At 45.1% G+C, this 27,588-nt stretch overlaps 1 protein-coding gene across 2 annotated transcripts in view; it reads left to right on the top strand.

Annotated features, from left to right (window-relative positions):
- Positions 1–27,588, top strand: part of ZFR2 (zinc finger RNA binding protein 2) — a 246,077-nt gene that overhangs the window by 65,960 nt on the left and 152,529 nt on the right. For both annotated transcript variants that reach the window (XM_068233784.1, XM_068233785.1), the window contains exons 4-7: positions 961–1,241; positions 7,311–7,481; positions 7,942–8,113; positions 24,216–24,304. In XM_068233784.1, coding sequence (XP_068089885.1) covers positions 961–1,241; positions 7,311–7,481; positions 7,942–8,113; positions 24,216–24,304 — 713 coding nt within the window. The remainder of the gene's footprint in view (positions 1–960; positions 1,242–7,310; positions 7,482–7,941; positions 8,114–24,215; positions 24,305–27,588) is intronic.

Raw genomic sequence — 27,588 nt, 5'->3', positions numbered from 1 at the left:
CACAGCCAGTGTTGTTTTTTGCATATCAGACTACAGAGTATTTTTCCCTGAGAGCAAAAAAGGTATGAAAAGCTGTTCAGTCACTGACAATTAATGTTTAAAACAAGTTACATTTCTTCTGCTCTCTGCAGACAGCTCAGAAACACAGGCAGCTTCTGAGAGCTCTCTGACACACAGTTAGGCACAGAGATAACAGTGAGGGAATCCCCCCCCCCCCCCCCCTCCTCATTGTTCACTCTCCTGTCACAAAATGAGCAGACTGCCATCAGTTCAGAGTGAAAGGAGTTTTACAGTAAACAAGAGATAAGCAAATGAAATGTATACATCACTATTCACCAGCACTTCAGGAACTCTCTCAAATTCAGGTTAAAAAAGACGTTAATCGATAGTATCCCTTTAAATATGTGATAACTCCAAACCATAACAGCAGAAAAAGTTTTGAATGCAGGATTAGCATCTTAATCACTTAATACACTTAGACCACTTGCTCTTGAAATTAGATTTTTATGTTGACTATCCCGCTTTAAAGTGAACATCTGTGGTTACCCACAATGTACCACTACTGAATATGCAAATTATCTCTTAATGCCCCTGTAGCCAGGCTAGCATCCAGAACCGTTGGTGTATAGCAAGCATATAGCTTTCAATTTTACACAGCCACATCGACCCCACATGTAGACAGCCTGTTTCAGGCTTTTGGTCCTCCTCCATACATAGAGGGATTGATATGGCTATATGGGATAGGGCTTGGACCAGTACAACCCAGTAACCAAGCAGCTTGGGGTGACCCTAACCACTTGGAAAGTATAGGGGGCTAAAAGAAAACGTAACATAAGTTAATATTTTCACCTCTTACATAGGCTACCCATTTTATCAATGTTACAGAGAGTTTGTATACCTCCTGCTTTGCTTGAGTTAGGAAAAGTGCAATTATTCTGTTAACTGTTTATTTCACTTCAGGGTCAAACTATTCTTCTAGTGAACCTGCCACTTACCCAGAAGCTTCTTCAAGTTATCAGCAGCAGCAGCACCATAACAGATATGGACATGGATCTTGGGGCAACGTTGACTCAAGAGCAAATGGATCTGGTGGGAGACAGGCAAAAACTGCCCCTTATGGGAACAAAGACATGAAATTCAAGGGTCCGCCAAAGCAGCAGCAGTACCAACAGCAACAGCAACCACCACAGCAACAACTACATTACTGTGAAATATGTAAAATTAGCTGTGCAGGATATCAGGTATTATGGAATATGACAGCATACATAATTTGGCATATTATTTGCATTATACTGTAAATGTCTTGATAAACCAGCATATGAAATTAAACATCAGTTGATGTCAAGTTGACAGAATATTCAAATAACCGTTATGATTACACAACCAGAGTGGATACTAGTAGTTCTAGTAGTTCTAGTCTAGTAGTTCTAGTAATACTAGTAGTTCACATTCTATGTAATAATATAATTGTTATGGCACAATTTTTATTTTGCCCTCCTGTATTGATCTAAGAATTTAATGGCTACCTTCCACATTTTACTACACTCAAAGCATGGCTGCTCCTGCCCCCTCCTACTCATTTTATCTTTCCAGTGTATAGTGACAGTGCATTTTAAACTTCATGCACAGATCATAGGTTTGCAAAACAATTTATGTATCTTCTTTTTGATGTGTGATGTGTATACTTTATTTTTTTGGAATATAACACAAATGTTTCCTCCCCAAAAGTGGGGAGAAAAAGTCCTTGCATCTCATAGTCCAAATACAGGGAGTCCCCTACTTAATATCGTCCGCCGATACAACCTGGTGCATTTCAGGGACTCCCTGCACTCCCAGTGTCCTGTGTGTCAGCCTCAGTTTTTCCCTTTGTAGCCGCCTCGTGTTCCCCTTTCTCTCTGCCTCAGTGTCCCCTCTGTAGTCGCCTCAGTTTCCCCTCTGTAGCCACCTCAGTGTCCCCTTGCTCCGCTCCCGTGTGTGCAGTAAATAGCAGCAGTAGCCACTTGTATCACTTACCAGACCAAGCATGCCTGCAGCAAACGGCAGCTCCTCTTCCTCCTACAGCTGCACTTCCTGGTCGCGTCATTACATAAGTGACCGGCACAAGGGGGAAGGAGTGCGCAGAAGAGGAGCAACTGTTCGCCGCAGGCACTCTCTGGTGAGTGATACCAGCGGCTACTGCTGCTATTTATTGCATAGACGGGAGTGTAGCAAGGGGGCACGGGGGTGGCTACTGGGGAAAGGGGAATGCCCAGGACACTGGGGGAAAGAAGGGGGTAGCAGGACACTAGGGGACAGGAGGAGGATGACACAAAGTACAAACAGGACGCTGGGGGACAGGAGGATGGCATAAGGAAGGACACCAGGGGGGCAGGAGGAGGAGGAGAGGAAATAATTGGGGGGAGCACATCTACTAGACATTCCTGGACCGTGTGTGTGTGTGTATTCATTTTTTTTTTCCCCTTGCAATTTGTCCTCTAAACCAGAGCTTCCCAACCCTGTCCTAGTACCACAAACAGCTCATTTTTGGGGGAAAAGCCACACAGGTTAAAGAGACTCCGAGCACCTCTCATGGGAATACCTTTAAGACTCCGACCAGTACTGCAAAGTACTTAAAGCTAATGTTACCCCTGCTAAAAAAAAAAAAAAGTCAGATACTCACATAAGGAGAGGGAAGGCTCTGAGTCCTAATGAGCCTTCCCTCTCCTCTCCCGGTGCCCTCAGGACCCTCCGTTCAAATCCCCCACCGCGGGGGACTCCGGATGTCTTTGTGAGCCGAGCCCTCCCGAAGACAGGCGGCTCCATACTGCGCACGCGTGAGTGCGTCATAGAGGGCGCATGCGCAGCATGGAGCAGCCCATCTTCGGCGGCCCGAGTGCTCCCGAAGGCTTCCAAAACCTCCCTTTGGCAGCGGAAGTGGCAGTATTTGACCGAAGTGGTCGAATACTGCTACGGGGGATCCGGAGCGGGACCGGGCACCGGGAGAGGGAAGTCTCATTAGGACCGAGCCTTCCCTCACCTTAGGTATCTGACTTTTTTTTATTTATTTTTTTTAGGTGCGTTACCTTTCTCTTTAAATATACCTTTCTGTAGTATGTGCTCTTCTTTCATTTGATGCCTGAATCACCATTCTACACCAAATAGCTTTCGTTCGATTTAAAAAAAACACTGCTGCCATCTTGGCTATGTTATAACTTCTGGGTCACCCCTGTCTTCTCTATTAGAGAATTGCATCACTGAATGAAGCAGGAAGAGGAAGTGACACGCATGGCCATTGCAAGAGGCTCCTCCAGAGGGGTCATAGCATGACTTTGTTGGAAGTCGTCTGGCTTAAAGGCATGCCCATGAGAGGTGCTCGGAGTCTCTTTAACCACTTGACGACCAGGAGATTTTCCCCGTATCTGTGCTGCGTGGGCTCTTCATCCCACAGCACAGATCGTGTTTCAACCAGGGCGATCAGACTTTCCCCCACCCCTTTTTTCCCCACTAGGGGGATGTCCTGCTGGGGGGGGTCTGATCGCTGCCAGCTGTTTGGGTTTTGCCGGGGGGGGCTCCTCAAAGCCCCCCTCCGCAGTGCTATTCTGCCCTCTCCGCCCTTCCCTCCCCTCTTTGCTGTGGGCGGCACAGGACGGCGATCTGTCCTGCGCCGCCTCTAATAGGCTTTAGCCTATCAGATGCCGGCGATCCCCGGCCGATCAGAGGCCGGGGATCGCCAATCTCCTTTACGGCGCAGCGCCGTATTGATGTAAACACCGGGGATTTCTTCCCCGCGTGTTTACAAGTAGCCTGCGAGCCGCGATCGGAGGCTCGCAGGCTGTTCACGGAGACACCCTCCGTGAACTGACATGGAACGGCCGCTTGAACGAGTGGGCGTCTCCATGGAAACACCACTTCGACCTGCCGGCGCCTATCGGCGTTAGGCGGTTGTTAAGTGGTTAATCACCTCTGCTGAGACACTAATTGCCTCACCTGTGTAGCTTTCAGCAAAAAATGCACTGTTGGTGGTACTTAAGGACAGGGTTGGGAAGCCCTGCTCTAAACCAAGGTGCATCTTATAGTCAGAAAACACAGCTTACTGTATTTTTATAACATCTTGGTGGCATACATGAACTAAGTCTGAACATGTGGATGGGGTGTGTGAGCACCCTGGAGCAAAAGGTACGAGAGAAAACGGGAGCCCAATGGTGCAGTATGTCAAAGTAAAACAATATGTGGAAAGAAACAAGCAAAAGGTCTACTCACAAAGGTGGGTTGCTAGGGGCAACCGACCACTGGCAGCAGGTGGAGACAATGAACCACACTCCACTCGAAGTGGTCTGGCTGGTCGCTCTCCTTGATTAAAAGAAGCACTAGGCTCGTGTAAAAACACTGTGGCTAATGCTTACACCCCTTCAACGGGGGCCATGAGGGGTAGATTTAGCACATATAGGGGATAAATAGGCGCCCTGGTTGTATAAAATACATTAAAAACAACTAAAAAGTAACAAGTGAGGTGGCTTACCTCAGAGATGAAATTCTTAGACAAAGAATTTTTAATAACAAAGCTGAAAGCTTAATTTTTTATTTAAGTTAGCAAATAAATGGTATAAGCCTGAGATTCAAAATGTCTTGCTTTTAGATCATAGGTATGTGAGTGACTGTTGTACAGAGCAATGGGAAGGTGTTTTTAGCAGCAGTGAGAAGGCATAGAAATACGTCTCCACAGCTAGTCTAAACCATAATCCAAAATAAAACTTCTCTCCAGACCAGTTCAATCACAGTCGCAGCATTAATCTTCAATGCCACCCCAGTGTGCTACTCCACCAAAACTTGTGGGATCTAAGTGTAAGAAACTAGAACAAAATGCAGTGTTCTCCCCAGGCTCTTTCAGCCGGGTGCTCCACCCGGCTAGTTTTGGTGAGCACCCGGCTGTCATCGGCTCACCTCTTCCTCTGCTATAAGCAGAGTTGTGCAGAGAAGCGCCGGCCCTGCATTCTCGCAACTCGTCCCACCCGGCTACTTTTTCATGCCACCCGGCTGGAAAAAAAATCTGGGGAGAACACTGAAAATGAGTGGAGTGCTCTCTGGTGCATTAAACCTTTTAATAAAACTTCCCAACAATAAAAATTCACAATACAAAATCACAGATGTTTAAAAGCATATCGCAGAGTGCCAGATATCCGTTTCCCGAAACGGCGTAATGACGCAACAGCAGATAAGTCTGAACTGGATTCGCCTACCCCCCACGCTGCAGCTCTGTTCCTAGCGGGGAAGCCTACACTACTGGCCATAATGGAGAGGAGGACAGCGTGGAGAGTTCCAACAGGGAGACGGATATCTGTCACTCGTGCGATATGCTGCTCTGTTTGTTCTAGTCTAAACCGTGAACTGTGTTTTTCAGATCATAAGACACACTTTGCCTCCCCCAAAAGTATGATGAAAAAGTCAGTGTCTCTTATGGTCCGAATAATACATATTCAGACCGGCGCCACTGTCCTCCCACAATTCCCGCAGCAACTGAAAAAAGAGTGAAGCACAGTGGAAGCACTCGCCTCAGAATTCTCCTTCCTTTGTCCTGCTTGTGTGCATATGTGCCGCAGCCAAAAGAACATTGCTCTTCTGGGTCACAAGTTGCTGCAGGCAGCGCTTTGGGATTGCAGCCCTCTAGGAAGACAGGAGAGAGACAAGTATCTGGCGCTAACTTTAACTCTTATGCTTTTTACTGGTGCCGCTGGTGTCATGGACAGGACCACATTTAGTTTTTGGGACCAATTACTGCACTCGCTGAGTAGCCGTGACCTATCGGGTATCAGTTGGCTTTGTTCCTTTGTCTGTTAAGAACGACTGATGGGTCACTGCTACTATGCGAGTGCAATGATTGGCCCCAATGGCTGAGCTGTGGTTACCATAGTTCTTCCCCCATAGTTATTTAGTTACATAGTTAGTTTGGTTGAAAAAAGGCATTCGTCCATAAAGTCCAACCAGAAACAAACAAATAAAATAAAACTTAAACACCATCCTGAACCTGCACAGCTCAGTTGATCCAGGGGAAGGCAAAAAACCTTACAAGGCCTGGGCCAATTGGCCTTAAAGGGAAAAATTCCTTCCCGACTCCAGATGGCAGTCAGATAAATCCCAGGATCAACTCTTCCTGGAATTACCTAAAAAAATTATAGCCGTGGATGCCCTTCAATGCAAGAAAAGCATCCAAGCCTCTTTAAATGCAGAGAGTTTGTCATAATTACTTCCTGAGGTAAGATGTTCCAGAGAAAAAAGCTAATCTGCCAAGCTTTTGTATTGCCCTCTGATGTACTTATACATGTTAATCAGGTCACCTCTCGGTCGCCAAACTAAATAAGCCCAGTTTGTCCAACCTTTCTTGGTAAGTGAGATCTTCCATCCCTCTTGTTAATTTAGTTGTCTGTCTTTGTACCTGTTCCAGAAGGTCAATGTCCTTTCTTATAGTGTGGTGCCCAAAACTGTATTTCATACTCCAGATGTGGCCCATAGCATACTGAAGCTGCGTTTGGGGACACAGCACAGCTCCATGGCAAGGTGCCAAGGGTGGACAAGAGGACATGGAGGGGGGCTCATTAGTCAAAAGTGGATTTGCTCCAACCCTTTCATGCACCACTGGACATCCACATGCGACTTATTAGCCACTGTTACAGACTAGCTGTGATTGGGCCCATATCTCTGCTGCTAGCAGCTAGCCATGGGGGGTTGGGGGTTACTGTTAGCTTTGGAGGGGGGGGGGGGAGGGGGTTGGTTAAGGTTGCGTTCAGTGTGAAGTAATTATACTGGTTTACAGATATTTTACTATTGGTTTTTCCATTGTACCAGTAGAATATCAGTAAATATTCTGACAGGGGCATAACTAGAAGGGAGCAGTCCCTGCGCGGGATTTGGGGAGGGGGTGTCGGAGCTGTAAGGGGGTGGAGACTACTACTTATCTTCCTCTGCTAAATGGGTCCATCCATTAGATCAGGTGTTTTGGTGGCTACACTTGTTATGGGTGTGAAAATCATGATGGCCACACTTGTTTTATATTCCATGCAAGATGGGCTCCAGACTGTGAGTCACAAGTGGTGAAAGGAGGTAAACTTTGGGAGGCTGTTTTCCTGTTGTGTCCCATGATTTATAGTTATGCCCCTGTTTACCGATACTCTATTTGCTTTTCTCTGTGCTTTTTTTTTTTTATTTATTTATTTTATTTTTTTCATGCATGTGGATCTGTATCCATGGTCACAAAATTGATATGCTAGTAAATTAAGAAATATTTTCTGCGGTATTCTTTGTACACTGTTTATATTCTGTTATTGATTTGTATGTAGACCTACAAAGAGCATTTAGAAGGGCAGAAGCACAAGAAGAAAGAGCTGACAGCCACTGCCCAGATGCCAGTGAGAGGGTCGAACACACAGCTGCATTGCCAGCTTTGTGATATTTCTTGTACTGGACCAGATGCTTATGCAGCACACATAAAAGGAGCCAAACATCAAAAGGTAATCCCGTCAAGTTTAATTTTGTTGAATGGCAGTGTGTATGTGGTTTGAAGTGATAAAACATTGCAGAAAAGTTTATATTTATTACATTTTTGTCATATGGAGGACGTCTCTGGGGTATATCAGTGTACACCCCAGAGACATGTCTGATTTAATTGATCTAATTGAATTCGATCCAATCGAATTTGATTGATCGCACCTGGAATTGAATGGTGTAGAGGGGGCTGTAGTTCCAAAGAACAGGTTACCTTTCGTGTCAGACTATCCTGGAAGCCTCCTAGAAGTACTGTTAAGGTGGCCATACATCTAGCAATTTTGCTGTACAATCGACCATTTGATTCAATCATTTTATAGAATCAAGAGAAAATTGAGTGTGTTCCAATATGCCCAATAGATGTATGACTGGTAGTTGGTAAATCTAACACTGTATTTTCTTCTATCCATGTTTCTGTCACTGCAGGTTGTGAAATTGCACACCAGACTGGGAAAGCCAATTCCTGATTCAGATGCTATGACACACACTGCTACATCTGGAGCATCTGGAAAGACACCTTCATTTAATTCTTCTGGAGTACAAAATATGGAAAATTCATACTCCCTTGAACATTCAGCTAATACGACTTCATCTATAGGTGAGTTTGTGGAATTGTACTTTCACATATCTACATTGAGAAATCTGTGTTTTCTCTTAAATTTTCAGATGGCTGGTGTGAAGAAGCAGCTAAGTGGTTTAAACACACTACACCACACCACACCTAATCCAATCAGACTGCAGTCAGAGCATATTGATCTGCATGCTTGGTCAAGGTCTATGGCTAAAGGTATTAGAGGAAGAGGATCAGCAGGCAGTGTAGCCAGGCAATGTGCATTGTTTAGAAGGAAACAAAGATGCCAGCCATCTTATCCCTCTCACTTCTGGTGTGCTTTAAAAAATTAAAAAACCTTGGCTGTCTTTGTACTCCAGCATTAGTCTTCAGTGTCTGTTGGCATTTGTTTTTTATCTCTCACCTACCCTTTAAGACCCCACCTCTGGTCTCATGAGAATGGGGTGGAGGGTGTTGTCCATGTGTCGAGGTCCGTTACCCATACGGGTTTAGAAAAAAAATTACACTGCCAATCACTTATTTTTTGGTTTGCCCTACTAAAGTGTTTTGAGTACACACCTAAGTAAACCATGTCAAAATTGAACCAAAGTGTCAATATTTTTTGTGCCCACAATTATTTCCAGCACTGCCTTAACTCTTTGGACATTGTGTTCACTAGAGCTTCACAGGTTGCCACTGGAATCCTTTTCTACTCCTATATCCTGGTGGATATTAGACTAAGCGCTTCTCCACCCTCCATTTCAAGATGTTCTACAGATGCTCAATGGTGTTGAAGTCTGGAGACAGGCTTGGCCAGTTCACAACCTTTACCCTTAGTTTCTTTAGAAAGGCAGTGGTCGTCTTAGAGATGTGCTTGGGGTCATTATTATGATAGAATACTGCCTTGCAGCCCAGTTTCTGAAGGGAGGCGAGCATACTCTGCTTCAGTATGTGACAGAACATATTGGCATTTATGGTTACCTCGAACTGTAGCTTCCCAGTGGAAACAGCACTCGTGTAGCCCCAAGCCATGATACTGCCACCACCATGCTTGACTCTAGGCAAGATACGCTTGTCTTTGGACACTTCACCTGGTAGTCTCCACACGCTGCGGCCACACATGCTTGACACCATCTGAATTAATTAATTTTCTTGGTTTCCTAAAACCGCAATGCATGTTTCCAGACTGTATGGAATCATCTGTTGTGCTTGATTAATGCAGCGAATGTTAGAGCGGAGGTGGGTGCAGGGGCATTAATTGAACCAAATGTACTGTTCGGTCCGATTAGTGCACCCACACCTACCCTCACATTCACTGCATGAAAGAGGAACAACATATAGTAGAAAGGAGTAAGTTATTCATGATACACACTTTTTATGGTAAATATCCTGCTTTTGGCATCTGAAATCTGGCTTCTTATCTGTATATTGCTATGTAGCACCACCCTCCCACAGAGGCTTGGCCTATACTGTTTAGCGGAATTCTTAGATTTAAGACATAATTTTCAGGTGATGAACAAGAAATATTTCCTGACCGTTAACATTTTATGGATATCCTTAAAATGATTCATTTTTGTAAGCTTTTCAGCTTGCACTTCATCTCATGTGTTGGCTTGTTTAAAATATATTGCCCTGTTCTACATCAGTCTTTTCTGTTTTATTTGCAACGGTATTGTGTATATACGTTTTTATTTTATTTTTTTAAATTTGTTTTTCCCTCTGTCCCTCTCTGCTATACTATTGTATAAGAAATGAAAGTTTTTAAATGTCCTTTAGCCCATCAAGTGCTCTATAGCAGGGGTCCCCAACCTTTTCCAGCCCGGGGACCACTTACTGACCAAATTTTTCTCCGAGGCCCGGGGGGGGGGGGGGGGGGGGCATGGTATTGGGCGCGCGACCTAGTGGACAGTGTCGTGCGCAGCGGGTTATGGGGGGAGGGGCTGGGGTGCGGCGGCATAGCTAGCATAGTTGCCTCAGTATAGGGAGTTTAGTTGCCCCAGCATGGCTAGTATAGTGCCCCAGCATGGTTAGTACAGTGTCCCAGCATGGTTAGTACAGTGTCCCAGCATGGTTAGTACAGTGTCCCAGCATGGTTAGTACAGTGTCCCAGCATGGCTAGTACAGTGTCCCAGCATGGCTAGTACAGTGTCCCAGCATGGCTAGTACAGTGTCCCAGCATGGCTAGTACAGTGTCCCAGCATGGCTAGTACAGTGTCCCAGCATGGCTAGTACAGTGTCCCAGCATGGCTAGTACAGTGTCCCAGCATGGCTAGTACAGTGTCCCAGCATGGCTAGTACAGTGTCCCAGCATGGCTAGTACAGTGTCCCAGCATGGCTAGTACAGTGTCCCAGCATGGCTAGTACAGTGTCCCAGCATGGCTAGTACAGTGTCCCAGCATGGCTAGTACAGTGTCCCAGCATGGCTAGTACAGTGTCCCAGCATGGCTAGTACAGTGTCCCAGCATGGCTAGTACAGTGTCCCAGCATGGCTAGTACAGTGTCCCAGCATGGCTAGTACAGTGTCCCAGCATGGCTAGTACAGTGTCCCAGCATGGCTAGTACAGTGTCCCAGCATGGCTAGTACAGTGTCCCAGCATGGCTAGTACAGTGTCCCAGCATGGCTAGTACAGTGTCCCAGCATGGCTAGTACAGTGTCCCAGCATGGCTAGTACAGTGTCCCAGCATGGCTAGTACAGTGTCCCAGCATGGCTAGTACAGTGTCCCAGCATGGCTAGTACAGTGTCCCAGCATGGCTAGTACAGTGTCCCAGCATGGCTAGTACAGTGTCCCAGCATGGCTAGTACAGTGTCCCAGCATGGCTAGTACAGTGTCCCAGCATGGCTAGTACAGTGTCCCAGCATGGCTAGTACAGTGTCCCAGCATGGCTAGTACAGTGTCCCAGCATGGCTAGTACAGTGTCCCAGCATGGCTAGTACAGTGTCCCAGCATGGCTAGTACAGTGTCCCAGCATGGCTAGTACAGTGTCCCAGCATGGCTAGTACAGTGTCCCAGCATGGCTAGTACAGTGTCCCAGCATGGCTAGTACAGTGTCCCAGCATGGCTAGTACAGTGTCCCAGCATGGCTAGTACAGTGTCCCAGCATGGCTAGTACAGTGTCCCAGCATGGCTAGTACAATGCCCCAGCATGACTAGTATAGTGGCCCAGCGTGGCTAGTATAGTGCCCAGCGTGGCTAGTATAGTGCCCAGCATGGCTAGTATAGTGCCCAGCATGGCTAGTATAGTGCCCAGCATGGCTAGTATAGTGCCCAGCATGGCTAGTATAGTGCCCCGCATGGCTAGTATAATGCCCCAGCATGGCTAGTATAGTGCCCAGCATGGCTAGTATAGTGCCCCAGCGTGGCTAGTATAGTGCCCCAGCGTGGCTAGTATAGTGCCCAGCGTGGCTAGTATAGTGCCCAGCATGGCTAGTATAGTGCCCAGCATGGCTAGTATAGTGCCCAGCATGGCTAGTATAGTGCCCAGCATGGCTAGTATAGTGCCCAGCATGGCTAGTATAGTGCCCAGCATGGCTAGTATAGTGCCCAGCTATAGCTAGTATAGTGTCCCAGCTATAGCTAGTATAGTGTCCCAGCATGGTTAGTACAGTGTCCCAGCGTGGTTAGTACAGTGTCCCAGCATGGCTAGTACAGTGTCCCAGCGTGGCTAGTACAGTGTCCCAGCGTGGCTAGTACAGTGTCCCAGCGTGGCTAGTACAGTGCCCCAGCGTGGCTAGTACAGTGCCCCAGCGTGGCTAGTACAGTGCCCCAGCGTGGCTAGTACAGTGCCCCAGCGTGGCTAGTACAGTGCCCCAGCGTGGCTAGTACAGTGCCCCAGCGTGGCTAGTACAGTGCCCCAGCGTGGCTAGTACAGTGCCCCAGCGTGGCTAGTACAGTGCCCCAGCGTGGCTAGTACAGTGCCCCAGCGTGGCTAGTACAGTGCCCCAGCGTGGCTAGTACAGTGCCCCAGCGTGGCTAGTACAGTGCCCCAGCGTGGCTAGTACAGTGCCCCAGCGTGGCTAGTACAGTGCCCCAGCGTGGCTAGTACAGTGCCCCAGCGTGGCTAGTATAGTGGCCCAGCTATAGCTAGTATAGTGCCCAGTATGCGTAAATGGTGCGGCCGCCGCTTCTGTTACCTTATGGGCGGGCGGCCGGTTCCGGATTCCCTCATGCGCGCTCTCCTCCATGAAGTACTATCTCCTCCTATAATAGCAGCGCGTCTTGCGTCTGCTGTAAGGAGGGAAGGAGGCGGGGCAGCGGTTCCCATGGTAGCGGCGATGCACATCGCCGCTACAGGAAGCCGCTGCCCCGCCTCCTTCCCTCCTTACAGCAGACGCAAGACGCGCTGCTGTTATAGGAGGAGATAGTACTTCATGGAGGAGAGTGCGCATGGGGGAATCCGGAAGCGGCCGCCCGCTCATAAAGTAACAGAAGCGGGGGGGAGGGGCAAGATGACAGACCCGCCGCGGCCCGGCTGGACACTGCCAACGGACCGGCAGTGGGCCGCGGCCCGGTGGTTGGGGACCCCTGCTCTATAGCAATGGGTCTACAGTGTTCTTCCCAGAATTTTTTCCCAGCCAGGTGGTAAGAAAAAGTAGCTAGGTGGGGAAGGTTATGCTGGGTGCTACTGGGTGGGGGATTACATTGTGTGCTGGTTGGGGGGGTTATATCACGCTGGGCGCTAAAGGGTAGGGAGTGAGATCTCACCCTGTGTGCTGCTGATCAAAGTTGGGGCTCGTAATGGATGCTGCACGTGAAATGGGAAGGGGTATCACACTAAATGATGCTGGGGGAAAAGGTTAACACTAGCTGTTACTAATGGAGGAGGGGTATCCTCCCTTTGGATGATGGTGAGAGGGGTCCCACACTGAGTGATGCCGTTAGGGAGGGGTGTTCCCAGTCTAGGTGCTGGTCGTGGATAGTAAGATCTATCCCTATCCACCAGCAACACCATTGTATCACTCAGTGTGAGACACACACACTCTCACACTCACTCTCTCTTCCATTAGCAGCAAGTGTGAACCCCCTTCCACAGCCCATGTAACATGATGAGCAGGGGGTTAGTTTCAGGTGGGGTGCAGCTGCTAATTTGTCACTTGGCCAACTTCATACCTGACCCAGTTTCTATTTTTAATGTTAACCATCTTTCCTCACAGACGTTTGTTGAGCTACTCTTTTGTGAGTTACTGATATGCTCACATTTGGGGAAGTCGCATGTAAAATATAGATTACCTAAAATATTTTTTTTTTACTGTCACTATGGGAGATAGTAAGATGTGGGAGAGAGCAGATAGAAGAATGAAAAAAGGGAAACAATAATACAATCAGTAGGATAGAGTTAAAAACCGAGAGGACAGCTGAGAAGGTACCTGGGCAAATGAAGGAGAGGCATATGGCATCAGGATAGAGGGTTAAGCTTGCAGGGCAGAGTGCCAGAGAAAGCCGGTTCAAGGCCAAGACCGCCTATATAGAGGATGACAATCTGCGGTACGAGTCTGGCTCCAGGAAGAGGTGCCAGTGTACTAGGGTTTTGTTGTTGTGATTCTCTTTAATGGATCGCTTAAGTAAAGGCTTTGGATGTTTTTTTTTCGAAGCGGGCTGAAAAAAAAAAGCCCCAGGATACGTATAAATGCTTTCATGTGTTTAGTCTTGGGTACATTTTCAGTATGAGTTTCTGAACCGGAGTTTCAGCTTTGGTTCTCTCTTAATCCGGGTACCCATTCTATCATGGATAAATTTAGTACCCTTCAGCCAAGAAGTCTGAACAGGGGGGTACATTCCCATATCATGTGGTAGAAAGAGCCAGGTGCCGCAGAGCATTTTGGACAGGTAAAAGACTTCCATCCTATATTTTGATAGGATAATGGGAGTTTACCTGTGTGCCATTTACAAATGTAATTCAATCAGGCATATGCTGTGAGATCACTGAACACTAAAGAGCACCTCATCTTCTCTTCATCCTCTGTGGACCACCATCTCTCTACCATGTGGTCATTTTATAAGTATAATAAGTACCAGAAAGGAAAATAAAATTTTACCCAGTCTTCCCAGTCCGATAAACTATTGCGCCGGGCTCCCAGTGGGAGGTAGGCTTTCCCACCGTTAGGAAAATTGCTTTGAGGTTTTTCCAAGTCAGTGGGTACTAAAGATAGTTCTGGAAAGGTTATGCCATAGAGTTCGATTGTGTCATTGACCCCCCCCCCCAAAAAAAAATTGTAACACCAGATCCAAAATCTTCAATTCAAAAATCTGCTCTTCACAGTGAAGTCTCATTGTTACTGCAAAAAAGGGGTGATTTGAGAAGTTCCAGCCTGTCAGAAAGGTCATGGGTACTATTCTCCAGTGTTTCTGATAAAGAAACCGGAGGGCGACTTTCGATTCATCTTAAAGGACTTCCGAGGCCAAAAACAAGAAAATGACACTATACCTTTTTTTGTGTTAATGATTTTTATTGAATTTTAAACAGTTGACAAACCATATGAAGCATAAACATACATCCTAATAGTTGAATATAACAATTCAAAAAGCTGACATCTAAGGTTCCAGCTTTCTCATATCTTTATACAGAGCATATATATGTATGGCCCGAGGACCTACTAAACCTTAAATGAGCTTGGAGAGTACACATCTCGAGTATGAAACGATGAACTTAGCTAAGAGTAGGCTTTGATAGAGTATATGAACTGACAATGAACTAAAACTAAAGATTAAAACTCTATTGAACTTATTTAAATGTAGGTCTGTTGTTGACCTTATGATTGAGGCCTAGGATCTGTAAGGTATCACCTGGGAGCAGTTGCATGGGCCCTGATCTGCTACATTCAAATGGTCAGGGTATACAACTAAGTAGAGGTGGTCCGCCAGAAGGGGGAGATGGGTTAAGGGGAGGGTGGGATATGTGTATCTGGAGTCGTACCGGGTAGGTCCGGGGTTAGTTTGGTTAACTTTGTGCTATATATTTATTCAACGGGCCGTCTGTGTCATAGCAGAGTTAATGTAAAAAGGAGACCCAATCGAACTCCCATCTATATATTAAGTTTTGGTTGTTTTTGCCTCTAAGGAGGTGTTCCATCTTGAGGTTTTGGTCAACTAAGTTTAATATCAGGGAGATTGAGGGAATTGAGGTTTGGTTCCAGTTAGAGAGGAGCATCTGTCTAGTTGCGCAGATGATGTGTGAAACTACCAATTGGTATTCTACCGGGAAGTTCGTTATTCCCAAGTGGAATAATGCCAATTCTGGAGGTAGCTGGAATTTTGTATTAGTCACCTTTGAGATCAGTCTCCCAATTGTGTTCCATAGGGGTTTCACTGTAGGGCATATCCATAAAATATGGTGAAGGGTGCCTACTTGTGCGCAGTTTCTCCAACAGTTAGCTGAGTGATTTGACGCCATTTTAGATCGAATATTTGGGGTAATATACCATTTGCATATAATTTTCCTAATTGTTTCTGAGTGAGATATACATTTGGAATATTTCTTAACTGAATTGATAGCTGCGAGTATTTGTGGTAATGTAGTTTGTAGATCATATTCCCAGATTCTGAGGTATTTAATTAGTGAGGGCTGGGAGGCTTCTATGAGTGAATTGTATCCTACAGATATTCCTTTCTTCCTATACTTAGCTGTATATATCAGCTCCCATAGGGTATCATGCATCTGCGATAGGGTAAAGGGATGTTTTGAGAGTAGGTGGGAGATCTGCATATAGGTAAATCTTTCATTATCGGGAAGATTGAATTCCTGCTTTAGGGAAGCGAATGATCTGATAAGAGGGTTGGCTATTTGCTCAACCGCTGTTATTCCTGCTGCACTCCAACTGGATAATCTAACATCTGGAATAGCTGCTTTAAAAACTGTGATAGGGGTATTGGTGTGGTTGTTCTTCCGTGTGTCTGGGGAGGAGCCTAGAGCAAATTTCCATGCTGTAAGAGTGGCTGTAATTATAGGATTTTTTATAGTTAGTATTGGGATATTGAATCTCTGGAGGGTTATTAAGTCCAATAAGGAGGATTTGGTATATAGTTGCTCCTGAGACACCCAATATTTTGGGGGTGCTTTGGGATTCCAATACTGGGACATTTCTATTAGTGATGCATAGTATACCAAAGCCACCCATTTTGGCTGATATGGTTAGGGTGGAGAAGGAGAGTCTGCGTTTTTTAGTTTTCCAAATAAAGTCAGAGACCAGTTTGTTTAGGTCTTTAAAGAAGCTAGAGGGTAAGTTTATAGGAAGGGTTCTAAAGTAGAGGATTTTAGGGAGTACGGTCATTTTATATGCCGCGATTTTCCCTGAGATTGAGAATTCAAAATTAGCTAGGTGGGTAAGATCTGATTTAACTTTAGATAGTAGACCTGGGAAATTAGTTGAGTATACTTCTTTTATTGAGGTTGGGATGTCTACCCCAAGGTAAGTTATACTTTTGTTGGCCCAAGGGACAGGGAAAGCGGTAGTAATTTGTTTTTTTATGGCTTCTGGGATGGCTATTCCTAGAAGTGAGGACTTAGACTCATTAATTTTGTAGGAGGCCTGGGAGAATTCTTTCAGGGTGAGTGAAACTTGGTGTAAAGAGGAAAAGGGATTCGTTATGGATATAAGGACATCGTCCGCAAATAAGCTTATTTTAGGATTCAGGTGACCCATCTGAATTCCTTGTATTCCAGTGTTACTTCAGATTCTTTCTGCTAAGGTCTCCATGACTAGTACGAAGATTAGGGGGGATAGCGGGCAACCCTGCCTCGTCCCATTAGTTATTGCAAAGGGTTTAGACAGAAATCCACATACCTTCAAGTTGGCTTCGGGGGAATCATAAAGGGCCATAGCAGCTCGGGGGAACCTCCCAGAGAAACCAAATTTGGTTAGTACTTCCCTCAGGAAACCCCAATGGACCCTGTCAAAGGCCTTCTCTGCATCCAAAGTTAGAAGCAGAGAAGGCCTTCGGTCAGAGTCCAACGAGTGAAGTATGTTCAAAATTCTTCTTGTTCCATCAGCTGCTTGTCTGCCCTTGGTGAAACCCACCTGATCTAAAGATAGTAAATTAGGTAGTATATCCAGTAATCTGTTAGCTAATAATTTAGAGTAGAGTTTAATATCACAGTTTAATAATGAGATAGGACGGAAATTGGAGGGGCTTGTAGTATCCTTCCCCGATTTAGGGATGACTGTAATTGTGGCTCTTGTGAACTCCTGGGGAATATATCCCGAGGTGGAAAATGTGTTGAATAGGGAGGTTAGTTTTGGGGCTAATTGAGTGGCATATGTCTGGTAGAATTCATTAGCAAAGCCATCCGGGCCAGGGGCTTTGTTAGATTTAGATTTAAGGATGACATTTAGGACTTCCGGGACCTTAAGTTAATGTCTGCTTGCTGTTCTGGTGTGATGGATGGCACCTTAATTTCTTTTAAGAAGTTTGATATAGCTTCAGTGGAAGGTTGGAACGTATTTTTATCATCTTTTAAGTTGTATAGAGACTGGTAGTAGTCGCTAAATGCATCCGCAATTTTTTGCGGATCGTATAGTTGTTTCTTGGTGAACGGGTGAACTAGCTTAGCTATTCTGCTTTTTGCTTGTTTCTGTTGAACAAGTTTAGCCAGAAGAGGACTGGCTTTGTTGCTCTGATGATAAGACATTTTTAATCTTGTTAGTCTGAAGTCATATTCCTTTGCTAATGTAGTTCTGAGGTCTTGTCTTAGCTTAAATAGTATTCGTTCTTTAGCTAGAGTAGGAGAAATTTTGTGTGATGCTTCTAATTCCTTAATTTTGGATAGTAGAGAGTTTAGATTAATTTCTTTTAGTTTTTTTGCCTGGGCGCCTAGTTTAATCAGTAGGCCTCTGATGACGGCTTTAAAGGCCAGCCAAGTAGTTGCCTCTCCAATTTCCGTCCCACTATTAAATGCATAGTAATCTTGTATACCTTCTAATATTAGTTTTTTGTTCTTTTCAGACTGAAGTAGTGAGGTATTAAGTCTCCAGGGTGGTCTAGAGGATTTGGGAGATGTGAGGTCTATGTGTAAAGTTATAGGAGCGTGGTCTGACCACGTAATAGATTGGATAGATGTTTTAGACACTTTTTTGGTAATGACCACCTGTTGACTAAGAATAGATCGATTCTAGCGTATACATGGTGGACCTGAGAGAAAAAGGTATAATCTTTTTCTGATCCGTGGGTGGTTCTCCAGGTGTCGAAGAGGTCCCATTGAGCTAAGAGGGATGAAAGGTTCAGGGTTGACTTATTGGAGGCAAGTGAGGTAGTGTCTATAGAGGGGTCTATTAGCATATTAAAATCTCCACCGATTATAAGACCAGGGTGGTTGTCCTTCATAACTTTAGAGAGCAGTTTTTTAATACATTTGTATTGGCCTGAATTTGGGGCATAGGGATTCAACAGTGTACATGGGGTTTGGTTAATGCTGCAGGAAATTAACAAATATCGTCCTTGATTGTCTTTCTCTGATGAGTGGATTGTAATTGGTAAGTCTTTATGAAAGGCAACCAGGACTCCTCTTTTTTTTCTTTGAGAAGTTGTTAGAAATTATTAGTGGGAAGTTTGAATTAGAACATGGGGGGGAGTTTCCATCCATGAAGTGAGTCTCTTGTATGAAGAGAATGTCTGTTTTGAGTCTGGTTGCTTCTCTCCACATGGTGTGGCGCTTCAAAGGGGTGTTGAGCCCCTTAACATTGATGGAGGTTAAGTTAACCATTATCACTGTAGTTGAGGTGAGTGTCGAGGTCGGTCTTTTGTCTGATGTTGTGTTGTTGCTTTCCCCGGATGTTCCGGGGTGACTCCAGGGGAGGGGGAGATGGGGAAGGGAAGGACCATCTTTGCCACATTATCATGCTGAAAGTCAGGCGAGAAAGTGTGGTGAGAACTAGTAGTATAAACAGCTTAAAGTTTATGACTGGAGAGATCCATAGTAGTGTTAGGATGAGAAAAGTCTCTCCACGGTGGCGGGAGGGGCAACAGGTGGTGATCCCAACTAGTAATGTTGCCCTTCTCATAGATGGTAGCAGGTAGAGTTCGAGCCTGAGGTGCCCTTTAAGGAACTTTGTGCCAGTCCTGTCTTACTTTAGCTGCATAGGTGGAGCGTTGGGGTTTTGAATGGTCTTCTTTAGGTTTTATGCCCCAGGAAGTCAGGAGTTTGAGACCATCTTCTGTGGCGTGGATAGCAAAAACCTTACCGCCCTTTTGGATAAGTAATTTCGTGGGGAAGCCCCAGTGGTAGGGGATGTTGTGCTCTCTCAGAGCTTTGGTGATCTGTGTCATGGATCTTCTTTTAGTTAGAGTGGCTTGGGAAAGATCAGAAAATAAAGTAATGCTGGTATAGGGATCTGGTAATGCCCCTTTTTGTTTCACAAAATGAAGCAGATTCTCTTTTGTGTGGAAAAACTGAAAATTGCAGATGACATCTCTTGGTATGTTATCTGGGAGGTGCTGGGGTTTAGGGAGCCTGTGGGCTCTTTCTATGCATCTTTCTATTGCTGCTGATTGAGGTAAAGTGATGTGGATCAGTTTCTCGATATAATCTTTCAGCTGCTGCTGTTGGATAGATTCATCTATTCCTCTAAATTTGAGGTTGCACCTTCTGTTCCTATCTTCTTGGTCTGCTAACTTCATTTTTAGCCAGCTTATATCCAGGGCTGTGGAGTCGGAGTCGTGGAGTCGGGCAATTTTGGGTGCCTGGAGTCGGGAAAAAAATGCACCGACTCCTAATGAATTTGTAACTGTAATTAAAATAGAAAATATGATAAAGTTCTATTTCTCAGATAATAGTCATTAAAAATAATGTATATATACAGTATATATACAGTAATAGCTGCACTTAGTCCACAAAAATGAAATAAACCAATCAAAATTAGTTACTTGTGCTGCTTCAATAAAGCAGTCCCCGTATTTTTAAGGTCAGATATACATATCTGATTGTGACTGTATATATGATGTGTACACAGGAATCTCTTATATATACTAAATAACATCTATGCTGTAAGAATAAAGCCTGATGTGTAGCTGTGTCACTAATAGAGATGGTCAACGAGATGGAAATAATTCTGCATTGATGCTGATTTATGCAAATGTACGCACTCTCTTTGCTGATGAAATCAAATCATTTGATATGTTATTAAAATTTGGTTTGGTGACTACAAATTAAAGGGTAACTGAGACGGATGAAAAGTAAAGTTTTATACATACCTGGGGCTTCCTCCAGCCCCCTTCAGGCTAATCAGTCCCTCACTGTCCTCCTCCACCACCCGGATCTTCTGCTATGAGTCCTGGTAATTCAGCTAGTCAGCGCTGTCCGGCTGCATGCCGCTCCCACAGCCAGGAACATTCTGCACCTGCGCAATAGTGCTGCACAGGTGTAGTATGCTCCTGGTGGCGGAGTGTGTGCATGCGCACTACGCCTGACTGGCTCAAGTACCTGGACTCATAGCAGAAGATCCAGGTGGTGGAGGAGGACAACGAGGGACTGATTATCCTGAAGGTGGCTGGAGGAAGCCCCAGGTATGTATAAAACTTTAATTTCATCTGTCTCAGGTTTACTTTGTTACACAGTAGTACTATACTCTACATATGCACTCCCCACAGAGCTGCAGGGAATCCACTGAGAATGCTGTGCACATTGAACACAGAGGTGTTGTCTTTTACAATCTCCTCATTCCCCTGCAGAGTACCTGCACATCACTCTTACATGTACCCACACTTACATTGCCTAGGGCCTGATAGATGTTCTTTGTTCCGGTTTGTACCTTTTACAAGTACTCTTACCAAGGACTAGTTTTAGTCTAAAGGGAATAAATATAGTAGTCTACATATCCTTCTCACTTCAGTTGTCTTGTAAAATTCCTAAGCATTGGCAGTTAAGAGACGAATTTCATGCTACATACTTTTAATCAACAAAATTGTAATATGCAAATTAGAGGAGTCGGAGTCGGTGGAATCCTAAACTGAGGAGTCGGAGTCGGTGGATTTTTGGACCGACTCCACAGCCCTGCTTATATCTTGTTGTTGCTGCTCCCAGCAGTCAACTGCAGTGTTATGTTCTTTAGTGAGCAGAGCAACGCTATTTTCCACTGTTGTTACTCTGTCTCCTAGCAGGCTGACTGATTGCTGGAGGCTGTTGGAGATCAGTAGCATGTCAGCTGAGAGGGACGTTTTGAGGGATACCAGCATCTCTTTTAGATAAGCTTGTGTAATGCCTTGATCTTAAGCTGGAATGTGTTCCAGCGTTATGAGCTGTTCGTGGGGAGGAGAGGCTAAGATGGCCGCTGGGACAGCCTGTTCGTTTGAGGGAGACAGCTTCATCTTGGTTTTGACAGGGCTTCTAGATGAGGGGGAGCCGGATTCGGAAGATGAATCACCCGCTGGGTCAGAGGTGAGCTGGGCTATGTCTGCTGATGAAAGGGTTTCCGTACCTTTTGTCGAAGCTCCTGTCAGTGAGGTCGTGCCGGCGCCATTTTTGCTGGAGGCCCACGCTTGTATTCCGGCAAAGATCTCTGGTAGCTTATTCAGCTGCAAGTTTTTTTTTTTTCTTTTTAAAGACAGCTCCATCTCCATCGGGGATTCCGACATCCTTCTTCACTGTTCTGGGGAGGAAACGGTGGATTGGCTCGCTTTTATGCCGCTTAATGCAGGGACACTTCACAGAGCTCCTGTCTCACACGTCCAGCATGATAGCTAGGCGGACACGCCCCCCAACACTATACCTTTTTAATATCAGAATCCACAGAGGACGTCCAGCGCGTCCCCCGCACCGTTCCGCCGTCATTGCAGCCCCTTTCGTTCCCCCATGGCTCGGCCCGACCCCACTGAACGGGTCGCATGTATGCCACAAGTAAGATGGCCGCCGCCTTGAGCCGCGGCTGCGCAGTACGCTTTGCCGCGAGTGCGACTGCGCAGCCTTGGGCAGCATTACGGGACTCTGTACGCGGCGGGAGGCGGGCTAAAGGCTGCGCAGTCGCACTCGCGGCAAAGCGTACTGCGCAGCCGCGGCTCAAGGCAGCGGCCATCTTACTTGTGGCATACATGCGACCCGTTCAGTGGGGTCGGGCCGAGCCATGGGGGAACGAAAAGGGCTGCAATGACGGCGGAACGATGCGGGGGACGCGCTGGACGTCCTCCGTGGATTCTGATATTAAAAAGGTATAGTGTCATTTTCTTGTTTTTGGCCTCGGAAGTCCTTTAGAGAGAAACTCCAGTGAAAATAATGTAATAAAAAAAGTGCTTCATTTTTACAATAATTATGTATAAATGATTTAGTCAGTGTTTGCCCATTGTGAAATCTTCCCGCTCCCCGATTTACATTCTGACATTTATTACATGGTGACATTTTTGCTGTGGGCAGGTTATGTTTGGCTGTTAGAGACAGCTGTAAACAGCTAATTCCTGTTTGAGCCTTGTTACATTGTAACAAACTGCCAAAAGTACCGTGGTACTCAGAGCTTCTTGTGGGAGGGGTTTCAGCACAAAATCAGTCACACAGCGCCCCCTGATGGTCTATTTGTGAAAAGCATTATATTTCTCATGTAAAAGGGGGTATCAGCTACTGATTGGGATAAAGTTAAATTCTTGGTTGGAGTTTCTCTTTAAATCTAAAAAGTCTAAACAAAGCTGTGAAATACAGGAAATTCCATATGAACAATATCGGTTTGTGATAAATCTTCTCTGAAGAAATTGATTCCGGTCTTCTCTAAGGATCTAAAAGATGCCTATCTACACGTCCAGATATAGCTTTCCTTCCAAAAGAGGTTTCAAAATGTTATAGGACCCAGGAGATCTTCCTTCTGTAATAATCCATCTAACGAGAAGAAGCGTCTACACTGTTTAGATGTCAGGTGTATCCTTCATTATCTGGAAAGAACCAAAACCTGAATAAACTCTGATGCCATGTTAGTGCTTTTTGCCGGGAAATTCAAGGGTAATCATGCTTCCAAAACCACTATTGCGAGATGGATAAAACAGGCTATTGCTTATCTAGCTCAGGGCACTACTTTAACTTTCTCGGTTAGGGCTTGTCACACTGAGTTTTTTGTTTTTCAAAGCTCTTGAGCAATGTTTCTCAATGAGTATTATCACATGATCGATGAGCTTTCTTTCCAAATGCAAATGCGGATCCTGCACCATTTCCTGAGCGTTTGCACTTCAACACAAAGTATGTGGAAATCGGAAAACTCAAAATTAGCTTTGAAAAGCGATTTGGTGAGTGCTTTCAAAAATAAATACATTGTATATATTCAGTTCCAGGTCAGAGTTCACTTCCTGATTGTCGTCAGGAAGATAAAACAATTACCAAACAAAAGCACTTTGAAAATCAGTTAACAAAGCGCAAATCGCTGTTATGCGCAGGGAAAAGCTTTTACCACAGCACTCACTGAAGCGCTTGTGAACTAGGCCTTAAAGCTCATTCTACTAGAAGAATTTCAACCTCTTGGGCAGAGAGGGCTGGTGCTTTTTTTTTTTTTTTTTTTTTTTTTCCCCTTGCATCAACATTTTTTTTAAACTTGCGACAAAACTTCTTTCTTGATGTGTTAGGTTGTTGAATTTTATTTCCTTTAACAAAATATTTGGGTGTGGTATTTGCAGTTTGTGTGAGTGAAGAGTGAAGAGCAAATTTTTCTATTTGCAATATGTGGGTAGAGATGGTGCAAGACACACCTGCAAAGTTTTTCGATTTCAGTAGAAATCTTTCAGGCATTGAAACACAAGTGTTATACTAAATGCAATGGGCTATCGATTCTCCACCACTTCTGCCCCGCCACCATTTCACAGAAATTTTCCAACATGTCCAATTTTTCGATTTTCATAAATGATTTTTTGGATTTGGCTGGTGCCATGGAGTGGTGTGTGTTTGTTAAAAAAAAATTAGTTTAGGTTTGATACTTTTCATAGTTTTCATGTTCTCCGCCTGGCCTTCCATTCCAGCATGGTCTTCCAGTGTAGCTGTTCCAACCGCAAGAACACTGAGAGAACACTATTTTGATCCACTGCAGAGCACTGCTGTGAAGTCCAGAATTGCATTCACTCATAACTTTAAAATGTGACAGCAAGAAATTATAGCTTTACTTACTGGTGTATTGAATTTTCATACAAATTTAAACTAACATTTTCAGAATCTAAAATGTCTTGTAACCCTTTCTTTTCTTTTCCAAAACACCTGCAGTTCCTTCAAGTTCTAAGCAACACGTTTTAGAGAAAGAAGGACGTGGAGATGATCCTGTGCAGCCTGTTGGAGAGAGCTATGTGGAAGAGGTAGATTGACTTGTTAGCTTTATACTAAGAGATGACTTGCTGGTAGACCGTATCCTGAGGGCGTTTGAACATTATGTGCTCACAGCACATCTTATTTTTTGTAATGATTTTGCAGAGTAACTTGTGTGCTTCTATAGCTGCAGTTTTAGACATAATACTTTTGTCTTCAAGATACTTTGTTCTTATCCAGTGCACCAGATTTCCCTATTTTTCTCTTAAAGGGTACCTGAACTGGTCATAAAAATGTGATACTGTTTGTTACCTATGAGTGAAGATTCCATAGCGGTCTTGAGCACCTGATTCCCCTGTTCAAGAGCCTTTAATCAACCTACTAAGAAACTGTCAATCATAAGTGCCCAATGTCATGAATGAGTGCATTTGAACTGGACTTGCACAAGTTTGTAGCTGTGATTGGGTAGCAAAAGAAAGTGTTTGTGCACATAGGAAAAAAGTGCTCTTGTTTTGGCACCAGTTGCAAACTTGCGCATACCCAGTTTAGGTACACTAATTTGTGACTGTGATAAACTGGGCATGTTTATTTTATGATCTTATGCCTGCCACTCACTGCACACAGATTTCCAATACATTTCTGCATGAAATCTATTGGAAATTTATGGAGTTACCTTCCCCCTCCCCCCAGTTATGTGCTTCCCCATCCTGTGCAGAATGTTGCAGTGTTGCGTATGCCGGTACACCTCCTCCTGTGTTCTGTGTCTCTTTATCATCGCCGGATGCCTGTAACCCAGACAGCTGTTCTGATCAGATAGCTAGCTTAGCATTACTACGGTATATGCAGCTTGAACAATTGTATGTAGTATTGTTAGTTTAAAAGTAGGGATTTGTTTGTGCATCAAGATTTTGCTGCTGCTTGTTTGTTGGATTTTTATACTTGCTGTCCATGTCCGCAACATAGCAGTTGTGTTAAGCCCAATCTACACGATAGGATTCTTTGTGCGATTCGATTATGATTCTATTTACGATCTGATTAAATCCGACATGTCCCTTCGGGATTCAATCCGATTTGCCATTGCAAAACAATGACTAATCGAATCCCGATCAGACATGTCTGATTTAATTGGATCGTAAAAAGAATCGTAATCTAATCGCTCAAAGAATCGTATCGTGTAGATGGGGCTTTATACTGTGTGCAGTGCCCATCCCATTAAAAATTTCCTTTTATCTCATTCCATGTGACATTTACACTTAGGATTACTGTCAGTTTGCGACTTTTAGGTCTCATTCACATTGCTGTCTGCCGCAATAGCAGCATAGGGGTCGATATACATGCTGGGAATGCGAACAATCACTCGCGTTCCCATGCCTGTTGGCCGGTGACGGCCAAACCGCAAGTGTTCGCCCGGCGGGTCCTGGACCATCGGAGCGGGGCTGCGAGGGCACCGATCAGCTGCAGGGGGCTGAGGGAAGCCCCAGGTGAGTTAATCTCTTTTTTACTTGGCTTTAGGTTCACTTTAAAGCCAATGGGAATCTTTTCTTTCCCAGAACGTCATTTCGGACAGCACCCCTGGATGAGACCTGTCTCCCTCTCCACCGTAGACAGGAAACTGTTAAAAGAAGAATTTGCATAAGCAATAGGCAGCCACATATAAGATACTACACCTGCCACAGTACCTCAGTTTAGTTTCCTGTCCCGGACGGGATGCATGGGAGAGGTCTCCAGGAGTGCCATCCATGTCAGGCGGCAGGGGCAGCGTTTTCCAGGGCTCCAAACAGCGCTGTTCAGTGAACAGTCGGAGCCCTGCAGCGTGGAGGAGGCTTCTCCATCGGAGGCAGCGACTTTATGCGTGCATTGAAGAGAGTTCACTTCCGGTTAAACCGGAGGTAGTCACACGGCGGCGTCCCGCGTGATCTGAAGTCTGAGCCAGGCGGCAGGGGCCACGGCGGTGATTAGGAATCAGCATACAGCTGATTGATTAAGCATATGCTTAGCCGGCAGGGGCCGCATGCATAATTAGATCAGCTGCATTAAATCAGCAGGTATAAGTTTGTAGAGTCCATGATGCACTCTGGTTTGTGGCTGGGATCATGGAGGACGCCTCTGGGTCAGCTCCTGCATAATCTGCTAAATCTGCCCAGGATCCCTCTCTGGCAAGTAGATGTGGTTATGTTTCTACTGCTTGGCTGGTTGTATGTTATGTATAGAGGGATTTGTCTAATGGCTGGCTATCGTTAATTATGTTTTATACCCCAAAAGACATAAGACTGAGAAGGTTGAAAAGTCTAACAAATCCTCTACTGAGTCTAGTCAGCATGGATTAGCAACTTTGAATTGTGCCAGTATTGTACAGAGAAGGTCCACAGAGAGCAATAGATTCTGCTATTGCTTCTACTGCCTCAGCTGCTTCAGATAGGCCTGGGACTAGTAGTGCTATGGATTATCTGCCTGTTATAACTAATCCAGGTACTTATCCGTTAGCCGGGCACATCCGGCAGGTGGCGCTAATTACTATTCCCCCTCCAGGCCGACATGGATAGTAGGGAAAGCTGTAACTCTGGTGGAGTTTTGTCGCCACCTAGAGGATGCGCCCGGCTAACGGATAAGTACCCTAATCCATCATCTCCTATGTTGTCTACACCTCTGACTATGCCTCCTACTTCTAAAGGGGCCCATAAACTCAGTCGATTTTCTGGCCGACCGATTAATCGTTTGCAAATCGGTTGGCCAATCGACCGATGGCCGATTTCGATCGATTTCGATGGATTTGTCGAACTGGCAGGGTGGAAAATTTGGGTCGATCTGATGAGATTGCTTATCAGTTTGCATTGGCCTTAATGGAAATCTGATGGCAAAAAAATGCCATCAGATCGAATTTCAATAGATTTCAAACTGAAATCTATTGGAATTCTATCCTGGTAAAAAATGTTCTAAAAACGCATCAGATAGATCAGATGCATTTCTTATCTATCTGCTGCCAATCTGACGAGTGTATGGGCACCTTAAGAGACATAGGCCTGTATTCATAGAGCATTCCCGCTTGCGGTAATGCCCAAAACAGCTGACTTTACCGACCATTTAGCAAAGTGTGCATTCATAAAACCTGTTTCCGCATGAAAAGCTACAATTCCTAGGCAGTGCGGGAAATTACCGCCTTCTGCGGAGATTATCACAACACATGTTGCTGAAGGTTAATTCATAAAGATTAGAGCAGGGGGAATGTGAGCAGAGAAACTCTGCTGTTTAGATAATGTGATAAGCCAGCAGATAACAGCCAAGCTAATGGAGAGACAGACCTCCCAGGCAGCTGCAGTGAGAGCAGAACAAAAAC

The sequence above is a fragment of the Hyperolius riggenbachi genome, chromosome 1 (assembly GCF_040937935.1).
Source record: "Hyperolius riggenbachi isolate aHypRig1 chromosome 1, aHypRig1.pri, whole genome shotgun sequence".
Classification (NCBI taxonomy): domain Eukaryota; kingdom Metazoa; phylum Chordata; class Amphibia; order Anura; family Hyperoliidae; genus Hyperolius; species Hyperolius riggenbachi.
Note: the sequence above shows the minus strand (reverse complement) of the source record. Positions and strands in the feature narration are given on the sequence as shown.